Source organism: Neodiprion pinetum, chromosome 2 (genome assembly GCF_021155775.2).
Source record: "Neodiprion pinetum isolate iyNeoPine1 chromosome 2, iyNeoPine1.2, whole genome shotgun sequence".
Taxonomy (NCBI): domain Eukaryota; kingdom Metazoa; phylum Arthropoda; class Insecta; order Hymenoptera; family Diprionidae; genus Neodiprion; species Neodiprion pinetum.
Genome location: NC_060233.1, coordinates 34,550,043 through 34,574,495, shown reverse-complemented (window position 1 = coordinate 34,574,495; position 24,453 = coordinate 34,550,043). Strand labels below are relative to the sequence as shown.

At 37.3% G+C, this 24,453-nt stretch overlaps 4 protein-coding genes, 1 long non-coding RNA gene and 2 other non-coding genes across 10 annotated transcripts in view; 5 read left to right on the top strand and 2 right to left on the bottom strand.

Moving 5' to 3' along the window:
• mRpS18B (mitochondrial ribosomal protein S18B) overlaps positions 1–277 on the top strand; it is a 1,622-nt gene extending 1,345 nt beyond the window's left edge. The window contains exon 6 of the mRNA XM_046613504.1: positions 58–277. Within this exon, the coding sequence (XP_046469460.1) occupies positions 58–199 (142 nt within the window). The 3' untranslated portion in view covers positions 200–277. The remainder of the gene's footprint in view (positions 1–57) is intronic.
• Pyroxd1 (pyridine nucleotide-disulfide oxidoreductase domain 1) lies at positions 277–2,341 on the top strand. The gene has a single exon (XM_046613492.2). It carries the CDS (start codon positions 277–279, stop codon positions 1,672–1,674), a length of 1,398 nt encoding a protein of 465 aa, XP_046469448.1. The 3' UTR covers positions 1,675–2,341.
• On the bottom strand, positions 1,378–24,453 carry neb (kinesin family member nebbish). 4 transcript variants are annotated; one of them, XM_046613479.2, is made up of 13 exons: positions 24,325–24,440; positions 23,784–23,993; positions 23,220–23,699; positions 22,618–23,155; positions 22,281–22,508; positions 21,558–21,686; positions 7,267–7,427; positions 6,740–6,943; positions 6,159–6,431; positions 5,203–5,275; positions 4,948–5,117; positions 4,411–4,873; positions 1,378–3,264 (listed from the first exon to the last, which is right to left on the bottom strand). In XM_046613479.2, exons 2-13 carry the CDS (start codon positions 23,885–23,887, stop codon positions 2,791–2,793), a joined length of 3,297 nt encoding a protein of 1,098 aa, XP_046469435.1. In that variant the 5' UTR covers positions 23,888–23,993; positions 24,325–24,440; the 3' UTR covers positions 1,378–2,790. The 4 variants fall into 4 exon arrangements, with proteins under 4 accessions (XP_046469435.1, XP_046469438.1, XP_046469437.1 ...); XM_046613482.2 differs by lacking the exon at positions 23,784–23,993 and having other exon boundaries at positions 24,325–24,453; XM_046613481.2 differs by lacking the exon at positions 23,784–23,993 and having other exon boundaries at positions 24,168–24,359.
• Positions 3,409–3,481, top strand: TRNAA-AGC (transfer RNA alanine (anticodon AGC)). The gene has a single exon. It is a non-coding gene; the product is annotated as a tRNA-Ala (tRNA).
• On the bottom strand, positions 4,229–4,300 carry TRNAP-AGG (transfer RNA proline (anticodon AGG)). Its single transcript has one exon. It is a non-coding gene; the product is annotated as a tRNA-Pro (tRNA).
• Positions 9,554–18,348, top strand: LOC124212897 (uncharacterized). The gene is made up of 2 exons (XM_046613506.2): positions 9,554–10,095; positions 16,206–18,348. Exons 1-2 carry the CDS (start codon positions 9,993–9,995, stop codon positions 16,532–16,534), a joined length of 432 nt encoding a protein of 143 aa, XP_046469462.1. The 5' UTR covers positions 9,554–9,992; the 3' UTR covers positions 16,535–18,348.
• Positions 19,133–21,542, top strand: LOC124212900 (uncharacterized). The gene is made up of 2 exons (XR_006881771.2): positions 19,133–20,315; positions 20,540–21,542. It is a non-coding gene; the product is annotated as an uncharacterized lncRNA (long non-coding RNA).

Below are 24,453 nucleotides of genomic sequence, written 5' to 3'. Positions count from 1 at the left end.
AATACACTCCCTGTGCACCCAATGAACGTTTGTGTTACTCTAAAATTCTAATTTCAGAAAAACTGGACTTTGCCAAAAAAAGCATCAGGAGTTACTTGTAGCTATTGCAAGAGCAAAAAACTATGGAACTATAACATATGATGTACCTTTTAGACAATACGATTACTCTGAATGGTACAAGCCAGAACCTAATGCCTAAACTAGTATGTTTCATGCTCTGAAAACTTAGGAAAATCTGATTGATAATATTCAGTAATAAATGAACCCGTGAACAATATGGACTCAACTTTTATTATAATTGGAGGTGGAATTGCCGGGGTATCATGTGCTGAAGGCTTGGCTTTTTTAGCTCCAGAAGAAAAGGTAGTGTTAATCACTGCTAGTTCACTTATTAAAGCTGTAACTAATATTGTGCCGATTAGTCAAAACTTGACACAATTTGACGTTGAAGAACGTAATATAGTAACTTTAACTGAAATGCACCCGTCTGTCTCTGTTGTACATGATTTGGTTGTAAGAGTGGATAATGAAAATAAATTGGTCGAAACCAAATCAGGACAAGTAATACGATACAAAAAATTATGCTTGTGTACCGGAGCAAGTCCCAAACTTATAACTGAAAATAGTCCTCATGTAATTGGCATAAGGGACACAGAGTCTGTGGAAAAGTTTTCCTCAAGAATTAAAAATGCCAAAAGAATTGTAGTCGTCGGTAATGGTGGAATAGCCACTGAAATAGTTCACGAAATACGGGGAGTTGAAATTATTTGGGTAATAAAAGACAAACATATTTCTGCTACCTTTGTAGACCCTGGCGCAGCTGAATTCTTCCAAAACAAGTTAACTCAGAGAAATGATAAGTCCGAATGTGATAGAGTTGTGAAGCGAATGAAATATACTGTTTCAGAAGGTCAAGTAACTAAAGGAGGCGCTGCTTTAGGCCCTGACTGGCATAGTAGTTGTAACGTCAAAGGAACTTCTGTAGCTTCAAGCAAAGTACAAGTTGAATATGAATGCGAAATTATTGGAGTATCAAGCGAACAACAACGTAATGAAGAATGGCCAATTTATGCAGAACTTACCAACGGTAAAATTATAGGTTGCGATTTCATTGTATCTGCAACAGGCGTTGTTCCAAATTCTACCCTTAACGGGTTAGAAGAACTAAATAAAGGGGGAGATGGTGGTATTTTAGTGGATTCGAAGCTACAGACTTCTGAAAAAGATTTATTTGCTGCTGGAGATGTTTGTACTGTAAACTGGAATCTAGCAGAACATTGGTTTCAAATGAGACTCTGGACTCAAGCTTTGCAAATGGGTCGTTATGCCGCTAAATCTATGGCCTGTGATTTAAGGGGTGAAGATTTTTTCCAAGACTTTTGTTTTGAACTTTTCACGCATGTGACAAAATTTTTTGGGTTCAAAGTTGTGTTACTAGGGCTTTACAATGGGCAAAAATTGAATGGCAGTTACGAAATATTATTACGAATGACAAAGAATGTAGAGTACATAAAGTTAATATTGAAAGACGGTAAATTGAAGGGGGCTGTTCTCATCGGAGAAACCGACTTGGAAGAAATGTGCGAAAACTTGATCTTGAACCAACTCGATTTGACTATTTATGGAGAAGACTTATTAAACCCTGATATAGACGTGGAAGATTATTTTGATTAAGCTGAACATTAAATTGAGTGTGTGAAATTTATATTTGTGTGCACGAAGCAAAGAAACTTTGAATAATTGAATGTATTTTCCCTTTCTTCAATTAAACAAAAAATTAAGCGAACATATACACCAGATACATTACAAAATCAGTCGAGTTCAATTGGATGTAAAATTTGCAATTATTTGTTTGTGTATTTGATAAAAAAGAAGAAAATGCGATCTGATTATTTTATAGGTTTCTCTGCTTCATTGTATACATAAAACAAATCGGAACTTTTTTATACCAAGATCTAATTGCACATTTAATCATAATTACTTTGGTTCTTATTTTACAGCGAATTTATTAGAAATGTAGAAAAATCGCTTACAAATATATTATTCTGTACTCTTAAAAAAACATTCTCTTAGACATCAACACTGACTAATATGATATGTTAACAACATTTATGGCACTGGATGTTATAAAATATAATGAATTTTTTCACTATGCCACACTTCTCGCGCTTGTCTTTAATTAGGAATAATATAGTAATTAATCATTACGTAATGTAAGTATTAAATAATCACAGCTCAGTGCGAATTTTGTTTTTGATGTTGTATTAAAAAAAAAATAAATCAGAAATGACTCATAGCGCTGATGTTATTTCAATCGTGTAATGCTATCTTGACTCCAAAATTTTCGACACCTATGTCAATACATTAATGTTAATATTTATTTTTACTTTATATCATGGAAATATATCACACCTGTACACATGTACTTGAATATATAAAATCCTCGGTTAATTTAGCAACACTAAAATCTTAGTTTTATAATAACAGTCAATCTCACTACTGAGCTTCTTCAGAGGCATTGTGTCATACAATAAAATCTTCATTGTACATATTCTTTTTTTTTTTAAGTAGTGAACATGTCTGCTGATAAATACTGAGTATGAAGTTTTATCAGCAGATTCGCTAAACTTCAACGTCTTTTGTGGGTGATTGTTTTTTTTTTAGACATATCCGGGGTATTTCTCACCTCGCAATAACCGACATTACCGCTTCTGTTGGTCAACGCTTCAAATTTCATTCTTGTAGCCGCCACACTCTAAGTAAGAATTGTTCAATTAGATAAATTGTACCTCAATCAAAGTCAAATCTTACTGATTTTGATGTAATGCCTCTGCGAAGGAATGGACACGTATTTTTCAAATTGGACTTGGATGGCGACATATTCTCATCTGGGAAATATTTGCGTTCCAGGTCATATTCCGCTTTCATGATACCAGGGTTCTCAATTACCGTATTATTTTCGCTTGCGTTTGAAGCGTTACTTTCATTGTTGCGACTACTTGTCAAGGTTTCTTTAATGCTGATAATAATATCTTGTACTTTTTCGATAGATTTTGTTACTTCGTCACTTATTTCTTGAATTTCTTGCTGGTTACAAAGATTACCAAGATTTTTTGCTGCTTCCTCCATCTGTCTAACGTATTTCCTAACGTGGTCATAATATTTCTTCTTGGTAGGATGTAACATCAGATTGTCCATTGTTACCTCAGCTGTCGAAGCATCCATAGATATTTGATGTATACTCTCATTTAGGTGTTCTGTTATCTGCATAAATATATAATCATAATAAATAATACACTTCGTTGTAGTAAAACGCAACAAATTTTTATATTAGTATATTTGATTAGCAAATAACTTGTTTCGTATGTTATGCAAAGAATGTCAATCAACTTCTTGTCAATTTCAACTGGGGGCGTAGCTCAGATGGTAGAGCGCTCGCTTAGCATGTGAGAGGTACCGGGATCGATACCCGGCGCCTCCAAAATAAATTTTTATTAAATAAAAGTTATTTAATTCTTAGCATTAATGAACACAAAATGAAATCCAAAAATACTCTACTGCTTCTTCATCGTTGAGCAATAATATCATTCCATATTGGCGTAGTTTTCCTACTCTTATCTTGATTCCCATTGATCCATTTATCTCCTCTCCCCCCCTCCCCGTCCATTCGTATTATGTAACACTTGGCCTTTCACAGCTTTACAGTTATAAGTTTGAGAAAGTATGTTTGCTGCATACCACAGCGTAGATGAAAAATAGCTTGAAATTTTTAAAATTTTTTAAATGCTTAAACAAACTGTAGAAGCGAAGTATGCAAGACTGCGTAACGACAGAACTTCAGTTTAAATCCTCAGCGTATCGATGAGGACTTGATCGACAATTCGCAAAAATTGTAGCCACATTGCTCGGGCATCGAATCGGCGACCTGAGATTCAATCTCTGTTTGGCTACACCGGGGCAAGATTTTCTGCAGTTTTCCTTGTCCCTGGTACGGATGGAAGTTTTTCTATTGCACATTTTAAGACGACTGTGGAAGCATAACCATAGTCACTAATCAATCCTTTCCCTTACTCAACACACGCCTAACGGCTCTTGACAACATGCCCTATTGGGTATGGCGGGTGTTAGTCGTGATTATTAGTATTATTATTAGTATAATTGCTTTTAATAATATATCTATATTGCTTCAGTGATTGGTAATATTTCAAAACGAAAATTAAAAAAAAATGGGCTCGTCCGGGATTTGAACCCGGGACCTCTCGCACCCTAAGCGAGAATCATACCCCTAGACCAACGAGCCACTTGTATGTGTGTTGTGCATGTATATTCATAAAACACCAAAAAAAAATGTTGCTGTGAAAATTTAATGAACTAATGAAATTAGCGTAATATTGAACACGTTTCACTTACATAATTAATTCCAACTTCTCTACACCTTTCAGACGCCTCCTTGACTAGCAATTGCATTTCTCGAAGACTGACTGTCCTCGAGTTTGTTTCTTCACTATCAATATTCATATTCAATGCCATTTCCACATCTGCTGTCGTTTCGTTCAATATATCTTCCAATTCTTGCAGAAAATTCGACCGATATGGAGAAATGTTGAATTTTTCTTCCTCAGATTGTATTTGACGGATTCTGTTATTTGTTTCAACTTCTGAAGCGAGTAGCTCCTTCTCTAATTCAAGCTCGTGTTTTCTACGATTAACCTCTGCTAGCGCTTTTTTTTGTTGTTCTAAACTCGATCCTAACATTTGAAGCTGTTCTTCATACGTAGACTTTTGTGAACCAAGCTGCATTTCGACTTCACGTTTTGCATTTTCCAACTCTTTGATCACCTTTTGTTTAGACTCTTCAAGTTCGGCTCTTAATCTATACGCAGAAACAAAATGTGGTATATTCTTCTTTCGAGAGTGAACAATTGATATCTTTTAGAGGTTGCTTACTTTTCTTGTTGAATTTTAAGAATTTCTTGGTGTGCGAATTCAAAGTCAACTGGCTGTGCGGAGATTTGTCCTCTGCCTTGTTCGTCAAGTGGATTACACACTCGAAAGTAATGATTTCCTCCAATAACAAGTCGATCCCCATGTTTTAAATATACTTTGCCAGTTACTACCTAAACCGGACCAGAATTTTAAATTACATGCTCTTCAATCGCTGTTATTGAAAAAAAAATTATAAGGCAAATACTTTTCTATTACCTGTCCATTCACGTATGTATCGCCCTCCATTTCGGGTGAAAGCGTCAATTTTCCGTTATTGTTTTCAATTGTACTACAAGAAAAACAAGAATTAATAATAATCTGCGAATTATTCACGATTCCTTTACACCCAAAAGCAATTTTTTTGTTAACAATGAGCGGGATTAGTTACAAGTCAGCCAGCATGCATGACGAATGGTAGTACAGGGAATCTTGAAATTGTTCTCACCACATTCAAAAGGAGTTTAGAACATACACGCATTAATTGTTCTCAGATAGTACTGTTACTTGCAAAATCAGTTTTTATATACGGATCTATAAGTAAAAAACAAAATATTTGATTCTATGCCAACTAACGGCTAAATAACATTCAAAAGTAATTCGATGCAGTCTCTGCAGACAGAATGCACGTGTTTACCAAATTGCTGTGGTAAGTCAAATAAAAAAAATAATAATAATAAAAAAAAAAGAAATATCAATACAAATAAACAGTGAATCAGAAATCAAACCAAAGACTCAGGATTTCGAAGTCAACCACAAGTAACATATACCTATAAATGTGTTTTTGCATTTAAATGTTGAACAACGATAACATCATAAACGAACGAAAATTGTTACGAAATATATTTACCTTGTATAAGAGATTCGTTAATTACACACAACTTCTACTAATTGCGTTTAAGATACGGGATGATAAGATCAAATAATTCTAGGGCAATAAGAAAAATGGGTCAAGTCGTAGAAACAGTTTGGATGGAAAAATTATTTGCGATATCACAAGACACCTTTTTCTTTTTCTTCCATCAGACAAAATAATCCTTTTGTAATTAATCTACACTGTAAGTAATCGAATCAATCAAAATAATGACAAGGATGGCAAACTCTGAAGAAGAAAAAAACAGAAACACCACATCCACCATGTGCTTAGAATCCTCGAAAGGTTTTCAGCGACTAACCAATGCCGTTGTCCGACCAGTGGTCCATCCAGAACAATATCCGGCTGATAGGAGGAGGCTAACTCGACGTTTCGCCTTCCTATGCGTACAGAGCCAGATGGAAGAAGATACAAAAGTGTACCAGACAAGATAGGATCAGCAGCTAAATTAACTAGACAGGGTTGCATCGATTTTTCCTTAAAATCAATCTCCAACGCGATGCCACAGCGTCTTAGGTGCGTCAACTCCGTATTTTTCTTCTCTTCCGCGTCCCGCAGCTTCTCTGACCAAGATCTGTAAATACACGCCGCTACCTATGAAGTTCTGAAATTTTTTTTACCCCGAAACATTTTCCGCCATAACAATCCATCAACTCATTAACGGTTTTTATCCAGTCAGAGTAAGAAACGCGATCTGGAGCTAGATTCCTATCGCCAGCTGAAATACTTTCATTATCAGCCTCAACATTCGTTTAAAAAAAAATATCAATTTGTCACTGTCATCTGCGCCTTGAAATCTTATCAGCGATACTAGCCAACGACGAAGAGAAGAAAATAATTGAACAACATCGAATAAAAACTATTTTAGCAAACGCTCCCTACTTCTGCGAGAGGCAGAGCTGTTTTTCGGTTTTCTTTAGCTGTTCCCTCAATATTTCGATTTCCCTCTCTTTCATCCGTACATCGTCTTCCGTTTCGGCCGCCGCGGATCCGCCTTCGAGGAGAATTCTACGTGGAAGTCCTCCCAGGTGTCGTTCGTAACCTTCCCGGATCCCACGCAGCCGCGCTACTTCCGCTTTCAGTTCCCTAAGAGCATAACGTCATCCTTTATAGTTTATACAACGTACAGCCTAAATGATTGCTGCTACATCGACTACTCGAGATATTTCAATTCGAAACACATGCGTATTTACACACTTTTATCACGTATGCATTACACGAATGCACAGGTTGCAATTGCAGATGCGCGATAATAAGGTACATTTGTTGCGAAACGTCAGATGATGGATAATGATGGATAATAATATACAATAAAGACATGAAGTGAGCACAAGATATGCGATTAGTTCGAAACTCAATTATTTGTAGTCGTACAGGTAAAATATAGAAATAAATCAATGTTACTCTACCGAATCAATCTTTCGTGGGAATCTTCGTTAACTCTGACACGATTAACAATCGCCCTAGCCTGACAAGCGTAACGTAGTGTCGCCAATGTTTCCTCGAGATGAACGCTGGCCGGTGAGACAGTTCCCAGCATTGCTGTTCGAGAATTACCACCAAGACTTTCCTGAGAAAGGATAACGTAAGATCGATTGATTCATACCGCATTTCGTAGACGTAGCTCGTAATGTAATAACAATTATATCTATATTATAAGCTCAGTCACGATGAGAAATGTATAAACACGTGCTCATTGTTGTACCTAATAGGCATCTACACACGTTAATTTGTTTTTTGTCACAAGGTTGCCGGTGGGACAGGTAAAGCAAATGTTAGCAATCAATAAATCGCATAAGATGGATTGGCGTCTCGATGATAACGCAGACGACAAAATACCTGATTGTCGTGTGTGTACAATATACGTATGTATGACGGTATAATGAATATATCTATATATATATATCGGCAAAAGTTACGGCGCAATTTGATGCCCCCCGGTGACTGTACCGAATAAAATTGATTTTGCGAGATACGATTCGTCGACACGGCGATTCGTCTTGCACGACTAGAAGAATCCAATTGTTCTCTCCTTTCGTAGAGTCCGTCGGAAAAATACGCAATTTTTTTTTTCAACCATGCTTCACTAACGAACTTCAAGGTTCGAGCTTCGTCGCTATCGAAATGCACACGTACATACATTATGTTATACGCACATATTGATAAGAAATACAACGTCAACGGTACAGGATAGCGATAATGTCAGAAATGTTTATAATAATAAAAAAAAAAAAAATAATGAAACTATCGGAACGTAGAAGAGAGGTGATTATTATTCAATGGCGTACTAAATAACCATGCAAACGAAACGGTGGGCGCAACGCTTTTTTGACGGAGATTAATCTGTCGGACCGTGGTCGGCACGTTTCTTCCTTCGTTAATAGCGTCGCGACGTCGCGCAATTATTTCTATAGGTTTAAAAAGGACGTGGTATACATGAGTATGTATGTAAAAATCACAAAACGCCGGGAGAAATCGCTGCTCCCCACGGCGATACGGCCTTGCTTCTTTGCATTACAAATACGTTACACATACGTATTATACGTACATATAGGTATAATACATGCGTTGTTCCACAGTCTATTTATAAGATGTAGCGTGGGCGTTACGTCCTGCCATACCATGGTGAATAAATTTATTTTCAATACGTTAATACTAGGTCTGAGTAAATTAACAATATGTGAACAATTCACGTATATTTCAGACATCGCTATACTTCGTCTTGGCTGGACGAAAAATTCATCAGCGTTACAGTTTTTCGAATCCTTTGAAAACGTATTCGTGGAACACGCACGCTCCGTCTCGTACACACCTACGGTAATTCTTGAAATCGTGATAAACAATTACACTTGTATTGCAATATGAAAATAAAAGAAAGAATGATGGAATCCAATGTAGAATTATCATCTGTACTGTATTTGGAAAACTGATGTACATATAGTATAACGTAAGGTATGTACACATATTGTATACGTATAACGACTCAAATAAGCAGAAAGCTTGGCGAAATCGGTTACCCACATAATGAGCATTGTCGCGCGGTTGTGAGATGTCCGGTATGAATATCATGCTAACGTTATAAACAAAGGAAACTGAAAGTTTTGCACTCGTGAAAGGTCGAGTGCGCGGAAATAACACGCAAGACTTGATTAAAAAAAAAAAAAAAAAAAAAACCTGTTCGCCAGGATTTGCCCTCATTTCGTTTCGAGACGAATAATATTGAGTCGTAACGTAGCCTGTATAACTTAAATCATCGATGAGCAACACGTGCACTTTCAGCCAGCTCCATAGAAAACAAATTCCTAGCGGTTCGAGCCGCGACGTTGTAACGAATGAATGAATGAAAATAAAGAAAATAAAAGAAAAAATAAAAAGAAAGAAAAATAAAGACTTCTCCCTTATAGGCGGTGATTCAGGACACGGTTCAGTTCCAGCTGCCTGACTCGCTCGGCTTGCTCATCGCCCCTGCGGATACGCATTTAAATGGTGAAAAATCCATCTCAACTTACGTAGAATTTACGCAGCCGGGTTAGTACGCGTGCACCGGGTGTAACGTGTTTGGTATCAGATGTACGCTCTGTTAGTCACGTGCGACGCCCGCCAGCACATCGCGCGCCCATTGGCTGGGACGCAAGGAATGGTCGAAGAGGGGCGCGTGCTGTGAAATGGGAACGAAAGGACGCATCGGTTTGCCGCGAACGTTGATGCATGGTCAGTACGACGCTAGACGGAGTCACGTTAACGGATCGGACCGCGCAACCGAGCATCGTCGAAGAGGATAAATTACGATCAAATTGCCGCTTCGTTTTCGCTTACGATCTAGAGAAAATAAGAGAAGGAAGGACGAGGAGATTGATTTTGAGACACCGGCATAACCGAAGCGAAACATCTTTCGTAAACAAAATCGCATCGAAAGTTGTTTATCCGGAGGGTGAATATTCTGCTTCGATTCTCGCTTTTTCGCAACTCGCGTGTAAGAGGATCGAGACGAATATAGATACGGAACGAAGGAATGCGGCGAAGAAATCACGAGTAGCGAATCATCGGTATCTGGCTCTTAGAGAGGGATTCGGAACTGGGAAGTCAGAAGTATTTCGAAACGGAAGAATAAGGATAATAACTTACACTTGTCAGAATGGATCTTGTATACATGCCGGAGGCCCTCAGCTACGGCTCGTTAAGACATCCGCAATATCGGGACTATGAACAACCGTGGAACAAGGACTACTTCAATTACGGTACGTTCTTTTGACGAGATGTTATTTCGTCGGATTGGGCTAGTGACGCTAACCGACCGGCATTGAACGTTAACCTGTTACACACACACACACACACACACACACACACACACACACACACACACACGTGCGCACGATTTTTTAATGCAAATGCGCAGTAGTTAAACTGCGTTGACCCGAGGAGCGTTAAAATATGTTAATTCTTGAATATTAATCGTTAAATCTATTCACGTTCACTTGTACCGTTCGTTTTTTTTCAATTCACACAAATGTCTATACATGTATACAAACAAGTTGGCGACGGGGATGTTGTTTACTCGCTATAATACCGATAAGAAATATATGGAAAAATTGATCAGGTAGTAAAAAAAAAGTTGTAAAATGTTCAATGTATGTATACGTATACATTGCATAAAATTATATATGACGTTCGTTAATCCCGTACTGCAACTCTGATCACTTTCGATAACAACTACTGTCTCTGTAATAACATCTACCTAAAATCAACGAAATACGACAGCAGAGGTCCGACATATTTTATACCGTTTTTTTTATCATTTTCAACGTTTGTCTAATAACGTAAAATTTGCACTACCACAAATACTCCATACGCGTAGTGTCGAATTGCCTAACCCCAATTTAGAGAAGTAAAACATAATTTAAGCTGATTGTTACGTAGGAGTTTGACAACCGAATTTTTCCGCATGTGATATTAGACGATGTAGGCATATAACGTGTGTCTAAGATACCCAGTTACTGTAAATTACAGATGTCAAGAGAATTTGACACAAGGCTGAAGTTATTAACGTTATCGTAACGGAACACTGTGAAAAAATCATTATTTTCTTATTGTCACAATGAATTTTAAGAAACTAAGATTACAAAATATGAGTATGTATTGTTTCATTACGATTCACTGAATTTCAAACTGTTCCAAAATGGTGAAATAACGGGTTTTCCTCAGCATGAACCGTTGCGATAGGGTTACCAACTTCAAGATAACAGTTTGTCCACACTCGCCCATTAAGGGGTTGTCTTTACTGTCGCAAGCGAAGGAAAAAAAATTGTACAGTGCTATATTTTATTTTCTTATTCTTGGTCCGTACCCAACCGGTAATAACAAAAAAAGAAATTCCTTTTTGTTTTTTGCTCGTTTGTTTATTTTTATCATTGTTTTTATTTTCCGCAAATTTCGCGCTTGTCCAAGGAACACGATTTATTCTTCCCGCGAAATGAAATAACAAGCATGAAGCCGCGATAATCGCATGTGTGATATTACAAATATAGAAATCAATGCAGCGCATCGCGTTGAGTCTTGCCATGCTCTGCAGATAAAACACAAACATCATCACGTGCGTCTTGTCACGCGAGTGTACTTACATGTAGGTATATAATCGTCGAGTTTACCAGTAGCGCACTTCGAAGTTGATAGTAGATGCATATACATAGTATACGTAAACCATTGTTCGAAGAGAGTATTGAACCCATGAAATGTGTTACTTTGAAGAGGATGTATACAACAGGATGTAAGGTATTAACGTATATAGATACGCGGTCATTCGAAATCAATTTGTTAAGAAAGTTACGACTTTGGATTAAACAGGTTCGCTTTTAAAACGGCAGGGATAGCAATATTGATTACGAAAAAAAAAGAAACGAAAATCATGATAATAACAAAAACACATGAAAAATAATCGGTTTCTGATCAAACACGCATTTTATGCTCAGGAATGAGCAAACCTTCGCGATGCGCTAAAGATATAAATAACTTTACCTGGGTAGCTTGTAAGAGCAGTAAAAAAAAAAAAAAAACGACAGGCTAATATACACTGCGTTTCTCTGCTTCTTCTTCTTCTCTTGTCCGTTCAACATTGAATTTTTGTAAATAGAAATCGAATTTTGACGTAAAGAACCGTTGCCACGTCATTAGCAAATAAAAAACGAAAGAAAAAACAGTCAAAAATGCCGTCGGAGTTATTATAGTCTTGTTATTGTTTATCCATGGTGTGGGTGTCGCTTAGTCGATCGAGTGATATTCGTGTAGATATAATAAATACAGGTAGATATATAACTTGCAGATACGAAAAATTCACTTGTTATCGTGGGAGACAAGGAAATCTCCTTAAATTTAATTAGTAACCGTTATAAGGCCGACAGCTTAACGGCTTACAGGACATGTCATCGGAATCAACTGATATGAGAAATTTATTAGGTCTACAATATAGCCGATGATCGATGAACCGATTTGAATCTGTCGGATGCTAAAGCGAGAAAGCAGTGGTGGAAAGTTTTAAAAATTCGAACGTGAATAAAATTAACAGTAGCCAATGAAGTAACATGTACACGACGAAAACGCCAAATGATAACTAAATCAGTTGAAAACAAGTATCATTTAGTAATATACGTGCAGTGTCTGTAGATACACTGTTTATAAAACGTATTCTGACCAATTTAGAAATATCTTATTAACATGGTTATCGTCCAGCCATGTATCAACGCCGGATTCCGGTCTGACTGGTTTGATAAAACGCTAATGACAAACCGCTAACACTTGTATAAATCGTGACCAATGGCGAAAAAGTGGCAAGGTCTGAAAAATCGACACCTGACAATGTTCATACGGTCTGGAATAAAAATAAAAATAAAAATCTTCGAGGCCGAAGTTAATTTATTTAAACGCAACCGTACGAGTAAGAAAGAGAAAGAGGCAAGGGCTCGGCTCGCGAGGGCCGAGGGCAGACGACTTTGGAGGAAACTGCCTACGTGCCTAGCTGCACGTATCGGAGTTTCAGATAACGGAGATGAATTTACGGAATAGGATAGGCTACGTTAATTCTGTGTCGTAAACGACAGTTTAACACCTTGTCACTGTCCAATAACCCTGCGAGCACCGGAAACGTGTATTACGAAGACGTAGGACGTTAGGACACAAGAGGGTTATCTCATCTTGTTTGCATCCTCCTCGCACGCAACGCCCAAAAGAAACTAGGCCACTTACTGTCGATCGAAATACACGTGCGAGCATGCTACGAGCTATTATTGTATGGATGTACCTACGTTGTTATACGCACTTGTAATACCGGCTAGTTAACCGCACTAAAGAAACTTGAAACTACACGCCGGTGTGAAAATTGCTACCAAACAGAAGAAACTTTAATTCTATTAAAATAAAGAAGAATAATGTTGACATGATAATCGCATCATTCCTACAAAATTTCTTGCTATTCGTATTCGACCAAACAGGATAAATTTTGGAGATATCTTCTATTTCAAAGAAATTCTATACATGTTTATATACCAGAACCGTAATCTACGTGTCGAAAAAAACACAGATCCCAATTTTGGCGCTTGTAAGATCAAGTTAGGATTCATGTGCTACACACGGAGCAAATATTTGTTGAATTTATCGAATACAGGGAAAGACATTTTTTTTTCATCATCTAAAATAATTCAATTTAATTCAACAAAATTGATGTTAACGATAATTTGGATTATCGAGTGAACCCAAATTTATCTGAACCCACGAAATATTTCTATCACCATATTTGATGAATGAAACTTTGTTTTCATCCATAACGCGTAGTTCTTTTCTGAAATTTTTCACAACAATCTGCGATCTGACAGGGAATTACCCAACGTTGTCTTATCGCATTGCGTCGACGTCACGAATAGAACATATTGCCGTACACACATATAGGCATATACGTAGATACACTTCACAACAGTATTATTTAATGTTTGTTTACTCGGCGTTATTCTTTTTATACTTTTTTTTTAGTTCGTTTATTTTCTTATTTCTCTTTCCATCGATATGCGCCTTATGCCATGAATAATCGTATTATTGTCGTCAAATTTGCGCACACATTCATCGATACCTTGCGTCCCGACCTTGATCTTATATAATACATTATTTTGCAGGCTAATCGTAAAGCGTATTGCACATACGATATGTGTGTGTGTATAAGTATACTACAATGTTCGGGTCAGGAATAAAAACATGCAACAATTTCTTTGTACGCGCATTAAATACAAGTTGCCTTTTTCCACTGAGGCGTGACTTTTTCACTCGGGAAACAAAAAGTAAGATACAGACAAAAAAAAAAAAAAAGAAAAAAAGAACGCGGGCGGGAATGTGATCGGCCATTATTCATACGTGAGGAACGATAACAATGATATTGAATTAAAAAGAAAAGAAGAACTTAATATTTTTAACGGAAACAGGGGGGCAACGAACATTTCCGTATCTCGTATATACGATAGAAATCACTCATAGATATATGCGAAGTGCGAGATTACATTTTCGTTTGCCTCTTACTCACATACGCATACAATTGAATCACAAGTCAAAATGTGTGCGCAGAATGTTGATAAAATAACGATAAAGCTCGTGTTGCCGCAGATGGTCGAAGACACAATCTAATCACGATATCTTACATGTAAATGTCAATAAATATATTTTTATCACTGACGAAGAAAGAAAAATTATCTAAGACGATCGCGTTTCGGTATACACATACTATGTGTCTGTGAGTCTCTATAAGAATATAATCGTCAATCGTAAGATCTGCAGTGATTCGCAATTGACTGAAAATAAACGTTCAGACGAAGAACGAATAATGTCGCGTCGCGACGCTGCCAGTACCTATATATGTAGGTTCACATATTTTCTGGTCACGTTTCTGGATCAAGGGTAAGTTGTCTCGAATTCGAACGTAATAGAATAGTGTCGTTAGTTTACACTTACGTTGCTACCGATAAGAACAGCTTGGCGTAGATTATACACGGTACATAAATGTATCTACTATTCAAATTTGACATACCCCGGGCGCAACGGTGCGCAAGAACGTTGTTAAAACATTGTAATTGTTGTTTCTATTTCCACTCGCATACACTGTAGCTGCATTTACATGTATATACATATAGATTATAAGCTATAAATAATGAGATAAAAACAGATCCGCCCTACCTACTACTTGTATTAAATATATATGCGACGCGAGTATGGCGGTCAAACATACATGTGCGTAGTTGCATGTAATTTGTAATCCATGTATCCGTATGGACGACAAGCCATTGAAAGGGGAGACGCTGTGGTTTTGCATCGCAGCGCGGGGTTCGAAAGGAGAGGGGAAAAGGAAAAACCGTCACGTAGCCACATGAGAAATTAGAAACGCGCAATATTATCAGTATAGATATATCATTCCATCATCTGGGACATATTTATAATCCCGATGAACAAAAAAAATAACATACTGATCATTCATTTCGCGGGTATGATTAATATGGTATAATCTATAACGTGCCACGTATGTGAGCTTGGCTGCAACAAAATGTCACGTAGGTATAATCACCTTGACTCTACTGATACAGTGTATATTAAAAGAATCGTAATTAACTGTACAAACGGTGGAAGTTCTATGCTTCGAATTCTGAACGCGCGAGGTGACTGATCTCATTACCTCGCCGACTAATATTACTTCACATTCCGATTGATATTGTTTCACGGTTCCGTATATTCACGAGCGGCGCTTTCTATAAGACAACCGTAACAGGTTTGTTGTTCTTCGTTGGAGTAGGGATATCGCTTTATTTTTTCCCCCGAAGTTATAACGAGCCGTCAACATTGACCAATTATTTAGTGTTTTAATGTAGAAATAAAAGACGTGTCTCTACGAAGTTTCCAAGTTTTCATTCGCCAAGGCAATTAAATTCTCACTCAGCGTGAAACCACATGGGTATTATGAGAGGTGAACTGCTGCACCACGATCGCGACGCGACGTGTTGATGCTGCTTGCTGTTGCAGCGACAGCGAATTCCTTTCACGCTTCAGAAACTTGTTTCAATCCTGGTCGAGCTAAATATAAACTACGCATATTGGATGACGACGGTTAAACTAGTAGCTACGTCGATGATATTAGCTGTACAGTATTTTGATTTTGTTTACGTATACCTTTATACGTCGTATAAATGATATAAATTCCGATTTGACATCGAGGTTGAGACCACGCTCCATAAAGCTTCGGTAAATTTGTGTTTGCGGTTAAATCGCGTGTATAATTGAAAATTGATGAGCCAAATGAGCGTGTAAACATTGTTTATTTTGATTTCAGGGAAGTCAACAACCAAGGCGAAGAACCAGCAACGTCAGCAGCTACAAAAATCCACGTCTAAGGTCCCTTGCTCACTCTGCAAAGAAAACAAACGGCGCACCCTGGCTGCTTACATCCGTGGTAAAGCACGGAATAATTCTTGCAGCGAGATACATGAGGAGATTGAAGAAGATGAGATAAGGGAGGAGGAAGAGGAGGAGGAGGATGTACCGAGGTGCGGAGATGACGAGGAGTCACAAGAGAAAACTGTGGAAAAGACGAAAGGCGAAGCAAAGACATCGCGAAGGAGGTCCGACGAAAATATCGGCCAATCCGCAAACGGCAACTAAATTTAATACATAGCAATTAATATTATATTTAAGAAAAATGAACGAGCGAATGAATGGATAAATGAAGAATGAACGAAGAAAGGAGAGAGACTATTGTAAGACGAAGAATGAATTACGCCACTGAGGAAACTCTATATGTTGACGTAAATAGTAGCGTATCTATTTGTCGGAATGTTAAACATTGCAGGATGCGATTCGTGCGGGATTTGCAGGTACTTTTTCCCTATATTTAAGGGAAATTACTCAGTCTTCAATACTCACGAATGATTTTAAGAGGTAGAGAAAGAATCGAATGTCATTTGAATGAAAAATTCAATTGTATATACTTGGTGGGCTTCTGTTGTTTGTTTTATTGATATTTTTTTTTTTTCCTGTGGGCTAAGAAATCGTTCCGATAACGAGTATAATATCTACTGAAGTACCTGGTTATTGGTGGTGCTTATCGCGTTTTGTCTTAGTGTTAAGATGATTTTTATTGACTAGCTACTTGAGCATAAGTTTGCATGTAAAATGTATATACATATTTATTGGCTTCCTCAAGTCTGCTATTACCCGTTGAATTCGTATTCATACTCGTATAATTAAATACTCTTGTTTTTGCAATAAAATTTCATACCCGTACAAGGGTCGTTTTATTTCGTAGAATAATTTCGCAGTCAAGTAAAGTGAAGTAAAAAATGTGAGGAGTGTTAAATATTTGATTTTATTCCTCAGATTGGAAAAAAATGTATCAAAACATTTCGTATGATAAAACAGAAGTAAACTAGGTTATTATTCTTACACTCAAAACTATAAGGGAAAAATTTTGTTTGGTCGAAGTAAAAGGCAAAGTGAGAAAATCTATACTACATTGTCTAACTTGGTTTTTTATATTGGACTAATAAAAAATTATTGAACGGAATTCTTCCACACTCCCTGAAAAAAAGTTTGAAAGTATTCCCCGGATTGTTGACTGAAATTTGCCGAGTGACGTATTGTACGAGGTTCATTACTGCCGTTTTCTTCATTAAACGCAAATACAGATATTCCTAACTACTTTTACGACTTGTTAAGAATTGATGTAATCATTATAAGACTGATTGTGAGGTTGTGTGAAAGTAAAAAACCAGTTTTTATGTATATTAGAAACGTTGCTGCTGCCGCTACTGACACTTCGCCTAAGTAAAATTCTGTAAACCAGTCAAAAACTAAACTTATCCTTTACCATGTCACATGGGATCTTTCGTGTCGCGTGATTTCTTGTTATGTGTATATTTTGTGACCTACAAAGCAGGCGACGTTTTCCCAAATAAGTAATTGAGTGAAAAAACTATTGGACCTTTAACTGGACGCCTCAAAGGACATGTTTGTGAATTTTTTCAGAATATTTCGAGAACTTAAAATAAACAAAATAAGGGTAAGAAGCAGAACACGATATGTGACAGAACGTATAATGAAAACCATGTGACAGGGTAAGGGGTATATGAATGCAACTAAATAACTAAGTTTTATATATATTAAAAAAAAATAAATAAATAAAATAAAATTAAAAAAATGCGAAAAATGAATTCTTTTTCTCGGGTTATGTGCAAGTATTTATTTATAGGTATACGTATTACACTATACACATAGTAAGAATGCATACATAGCGTACGGTAAATTCATGTATAATTATTTGTTTAGGTGGCTACGTACGAATGCGTGCGTGAAAAAAGAGCATCTTTTATGAGATATTTCTTGCAAAGTAGAAATAATGAAAAAGAAACCATATTACGCAAGACGTAAGTCGAGAGTGTATATTTCCCGTCACAGGTGAAAGCGAGATATTATATGAGCCTGACAACGCGTTTGTAGTTCAGCAGAATAAGAAAATCATGCAAAAAAAAAAAAAAAATTCAACGTACAGAAAAAAAATCCCGTACACATGTATACAACTATCTTATTTTTTAATCGGTCAAAAAAAAAGGTGTTTGATATTATAAATGTATCCTTACATTAACCCAGCAAGTTTGTGCAGCATAATAAATATATATATTACTTTCGCAATAAAATTTATTTTCCTATAATTTTTCTATGCAGTATACTTAAATTTTTCGAAATAATAAACGACTCAACATCACACCCCAATATCTCCAAATAACATTGTCAAGATTGAGATTCAACGAGAAGCAGGACACTGTTATAATTTTCATTTATAATCATTGGAATATTCTTCATTGTAATGACAAGTGAAGAGGACGACTACTGCAGCTACGCAATTGAACATGATGCGAGAATTAAGCGTAGGTACAAAGTGATGAACAGGTAAACGTTCAGATATCCTATGCTGCCTTATTCGCGTACGACAGATGAACTAGAATTTTGGACTCTCCTTTATCGCAGACATCGCGGACATACAGATAGATAGCAGAGAAAAAAAAAAAACAAGAGAAAGAAAAATAGGTCAAATACTTAATGATAATTGATGAACAAATATTGTACAGAATCGTACAGAGTTTTGTCGCCACTTTTCTCCCGTCTATTTTAACGTCTCAAGCGCTATTCAATCGATCGATAACCTTATGGTACAGATCTCAGGGTTAACGAGAATTACTGCTTAAAAAGCAGATAAAAGTTGTGAAGGGGGGAAAAAAATACAAGAATAAACGACCCCGGATAAATTTCTCAAGGATTGTGAATTTCGTTCCTTTTTCTTTTACGACATAGCATCACTGGGTCCATTTCGGGTTTATTATTTGATGAGCTGTTAACCAAACCCGACGTCGCATGGTTCTCAGCGGCCACAGCAATGATTTGTTAATAATTCAAATCTACATAATTCGCGTACCGGGTATGAATTCTTGGTCATTATTAGTTCACGTATGTGTGCGGTTCTTGCTAAAGTGCGATTCGGCCTCGTCCGTCTAATAGAGTAATGACATTTTATGAATAGTCTACGAACATGAATTGATTCATAATTGGCTAACGACGGTATCTCTTAAACTGACTGTAACTCCGTACCGGAGTGCAGCCACGCCCTGATAATATTCAATACCTAATAATCAGAGTAAGAATAAAGAAAATGCGTTCATGTGAACAATTGAATTTAGTATTAACGGAGAAAAACCACGCAAAGGGATGAATGTGCAAATAGTTGAAAGAAATGAACGGTTGGTGGAAGGATTCGGAAACAATGAGAAAGAGTGAACCGCCAAAAGTTGTGCGTAATTGCTGTTATTATTGATTGTCAAGAGACTATGGAAATTTACGGAAAATGTATTAAATATCTGAAAGCAGCGACGCAATTACAGGGTTGACGTGACGTCATCACTCGACATACACGAGCCGTGCGTTGCGCACGGCACTAATGTTCAATTCTACAATTGCGCGCGTCACTATTTTGTCCGCGTTACACGATGCGGATATTTTAACGAGCAATGGTTGGTGCGTAATAACCTGAAACACTATTGAAAATCCCTTTCCAGCCATCCCGGTACCTTTTTTGAGGACTCGAGCAAATAATAATGCAACGAATGAAGCGATAACAGTGCTTTATCGACGTTATTCGAGACGATCGGCTACCGCAACGCAGCTTGTAACATTGCCTCATTCCCGGTTGGTGGTGCCGTGTGCAAAAGCCTGAGCCGGCGTTATTTCTATAAAGTCGAATGCGGAGCGATACGAGCAAAGTTTCGCTTCACGAATCCGGCCGGAGACAAGCTTGAGGAAAGTGACGTAAGGAGGGAATAAAACCCGTCGATAAAAATGGTCTGGCCAACGCTCAAGAGTAAAACACTCGGTCATCTGGCGGAGAAAAACGAAGGTACGAGACACAGCTCCATATATGATATATCGTAGCACCCACAATGTTCGGGATTGTTCTTATTTTTATTTTCATGCTTGTGTAATAACTAGGTTTTTGTCTTGATTTTTTTTTTTTCTTTCCTCTATTTATATGCTAAAGAAACTTAAAACGACTACTCGGTGCAATTTATTTAATCTCTTCGTTCGTACACATAGACATAAACTGCGTCGTTCCTATTGCAGACACTACAAATGCTACCAAATTAAGAAGTGGGTGTCTGAAGTGTGGAAATCGGTGCAAGAAATGCGGCCCTGGCTGCAAATGCACTATTAGAAGAGTTTACATTCGGGCACCAATGTTTAACTACTATACCGACTTGATGCACTAATGAATTACTCTTCAAATTCTCCGACAAAACATCGGTGGATCAATTTTACGGAAAAATTCGTTCCTTCTTCTTCGAAAGATCTGGATTTTGTCCAACCGGGGCAATGAAATAGTCACAAAATAATACGACGCGTTGCTAAAATTATCTGGAAATTTCTGCACAGACTGCGTTATGGTCGTTATGTTCAAATTTTTCCTTAATTTTATTTATTTTAGAATATTCTGTCATTGCGATGCGCGCGGTTGCTATACTTTTAGGTTTTAACTTATTATTAATTAAGTATGAATGGAGTGGCTGGAGTTACTTACACAATTCTTGACTTGTATAAATAATTCAACTTATAAACGGGACCTGGATCAGTGTACTTCGTTTACTTCAGATTTTATAAATTTATGGATTAGTAATACTCTAGGGTATTAAGTTCATCTCATGCAGGGCTTGAGATATTTTGTTCTAACTATATATTATTTAATCGTAGATTGAATGAGGAATTATCTCTTTGTTGAAGGATAAAAAAAAATGTGTTTCAAGTGTTTCGAACGATTACATCAACAATTAACCTTTTACAAAGATATCATCAAATTTCTCTGCCTGTTTTAACTAGAGTACCTAGTAGGCCGATAATATCAACTTTTTTTTACGAATTTCTGTGTTAATCATATCTATTGACAACCTGTCGAGGATGAGCTCTATAAGTGTTTCAAGTGTTTCTATTGGTTAGTAGATCCTCGATGGTTTCTCAATACTATTCACTTATGTAATAAACTCTGTAATACCAATTGTTGGTCGAAATATAAAGTTTTGTATGTTTTGCTATATCAATAAATTTTTCACAGTACAGAAGCAAACAATAATAAGGATTTATCACTCACCCTCAACAGCCACGTCAGTACGGATTCTCTGTAAGGAACAAAACCTCGTTTCCTGTTGTTCGTGCTCTCAGCCAAAGATGCAATCACCTTTCCCAGGGTTAGGAGCGACTTGTTAATAGAAACTCCTTCCTGTAAATTCGATCCAGCAATTATTTGATTATGTAATGATGGTTGAATAAACTTTTTTAATTAAGAGTACAACAAGAAAGATTATAAACGATAGGAGGAAAAATTGGTTCAAGTACAGTAATCAAACAGAGTATAATGAACAAGTTGTTCACAAATTGAAAAAAAAAATTGCAATGCCGTATGTAATCGTAACTAAAGCAAAAGCCTGTTCAGATAATAAATTAAGAAAAATATCTTTATCAAAATACATATTCATCAAAATGTGAATTGTTGGAAATATTACGTATATATTAGATAATTTTTTGAAGGTGCCCCAAGACATTCGTCAATCAAGTGATAAAACTTGGCATATCAAACGATTTCGCGACTCTTTAAAAACATATTAAATATCTATGGGGTCATTCATTGTTTATCACTTGTAGGATATTTAGGAGTGTGTGTGACACCTATTTTCATCTGAAGTTAATGTACTGCTACCTACCTCTTGAGCAAAAGCAATTTATTTGGGTTTCAGGGAGGATCAAGCATTGTTACTCATACCAACAGATTTTGCATTAGCAGTAAGAAATAAATGACTGCAAATTTCAGGCTTACGCGCAATCTATCTCCACTGGCACACGTCTGACTTAGGCGCTCGCTCCCAGCCAGATCTACAAGATTAATTTTACTCCGACGACTCGGCTCCGCCGGCTGATTGCCAGAGGGAACATCTACTTGTGTCTGAGTTAGAATCACACTGAAGATACTGTGGGACCTCGAACTCTTTTCATTCATTCCTGTCGCAGCTGTAGCTCTTTGAGAATTACCGACCTTCAGCCAGCCCTGAAAAAATTATGGACAAAAGTTGTGAAAGAGAAGTAAGTAGAGTGGCAAGTTTGAAATAGATTGTTGTCATTTACATTTTTTTTAAATTCTCTTTCAAACAACTAACCTGCAGATCTTCGTAACTATTGACACCGTGCTGACTCAGATCTACGACATAGGGCCCAAACACTGGATGTTCCCTGACTTTCAATGGCGCGCGTTTCCCCCCACTGGTATTAACGCCAAGGAGGTCGTGAATCTTCTCGTTGTATATTTCAAAATAGCTAATTTCTACCGTTGTTACAACTTTGGAGTTCCTCATTGATCGGCAAAATATTTCATGACAAAATCTCGGTATTATACCAGCTTCAGAGCCCAGCTCTGACCCGCACGTCTCTGTACCCATCATACTGTAACTTTTCCCAGATCCAGTTTGCCCATAGGCAAACAGACATGCATTGTAACCCTCAAATGCATTCTCTACCAGTGGTAGAACCATGTTCTTGAACACCACCTCTTGGGTGGCATGCTGTGGCGTGCAGGAATCGGCGTAAGATACAAAACAATGATCATACATAAATGTATGCCTGGAAGATTCGCACTCCACAGTTATGTTTTGACCATTAGCTTCGACGATTGCTGTTATTCGCTGGTCGTTCAGTTCCCTGTAAAGCCAAGTAATTTAGTTCTACATTAGTCACTTGACGAAAGATTGTTAGAAATACTTACTTGAAATTCAAAGGCCTAACCCTGACTCCAACAGTTAGATTACTCTGTTCTCCTTCGCACATTGTCTGCTCATCAGCACCCAGGTCCTGCCGGGTTCTTGGGGTTTCCATTTGAACGAGGTTAAAGCAATCTGGAGTCGCGGCTGGAGGATTATGATTACTGAAGTAACGTTTTACAGGTGTTTTACTTGTTATGGAGAATATGTTTGTTTTGGATCCTCGTTCATTAGCGGTAACTCTTTTGGGTGTGCAAAAATGTGTGACAGGAGTTCTGTCTGCAGATAATCTCGGATTTGATGTGATTCTCATTGGAGTTTTAAGCCTCTCTTCAGAAGACGATTTGGCAGACAGTGATGGCTCCTCTTTTTGCAGCATTGTTACAGATTTCGAACGAATAAGATTTGATTTGAATCGTGAATTGCTTGATGTTCTAATGTGAGAGACACAATCATCTGTTGTCTCAGGGCTTTCGAAGAACTTTCTGTGAACAATAATGTCAGGTCACTTAGACAATCCTTGTGACTGAGAACGATAAATATTGATTGATCTATTACCGAAAACTTACTTTTTAACTGGAGGTGCATTTTCTTTATTAAAATTAATAGGCTCACTCGAGAAAATAGCATTCAAAGATCGTGTGCTCGAAGTATTTCCACCTCTATGCGACATGATGAAAATAATTTTGTACAAAAGTATTTAGACCGCATGCAGGGAAGGTTTCTCACTTTCAGCAACGTTTACCGTCTCCAATGACGTTTAATGTTGTACTTGTATGCTGACAAATAGAATATTTAACACATGCAACTACAATATAAATAAAAACCGTTGACAAAACTCGGTTGTGCAGGGTGTCGGGATAACAATAGAACGGTTTTCACACAAAACTCGATCGATCAAAGGTGAAGTTCACTACCATTCAATATACGTACGATTTTTACAGCCTAAATACCTTTTCCTAACGTAAATACGGTATTTTTTTAACGTTATTTATTGTTTTTAACGCCCCAAATACATTACAAACAGACGCTTTCGCTTTCAGGCCGACAAGTTTAATCTTATTGGCTCACTAAAGTCGGGGGTTACTTCCCAAAAGCAATGCGACTCACTTGTAATTTCTTCACATACGTGAAAGCTCGTAGAGATCTCCGCCTCACTTTGCAGGCGCTTAAGCCGGATTGACGTCACCGCTTTCGACGAATGACAACTCCGGCAAACTCCGGCAGCTGTGTAAATGC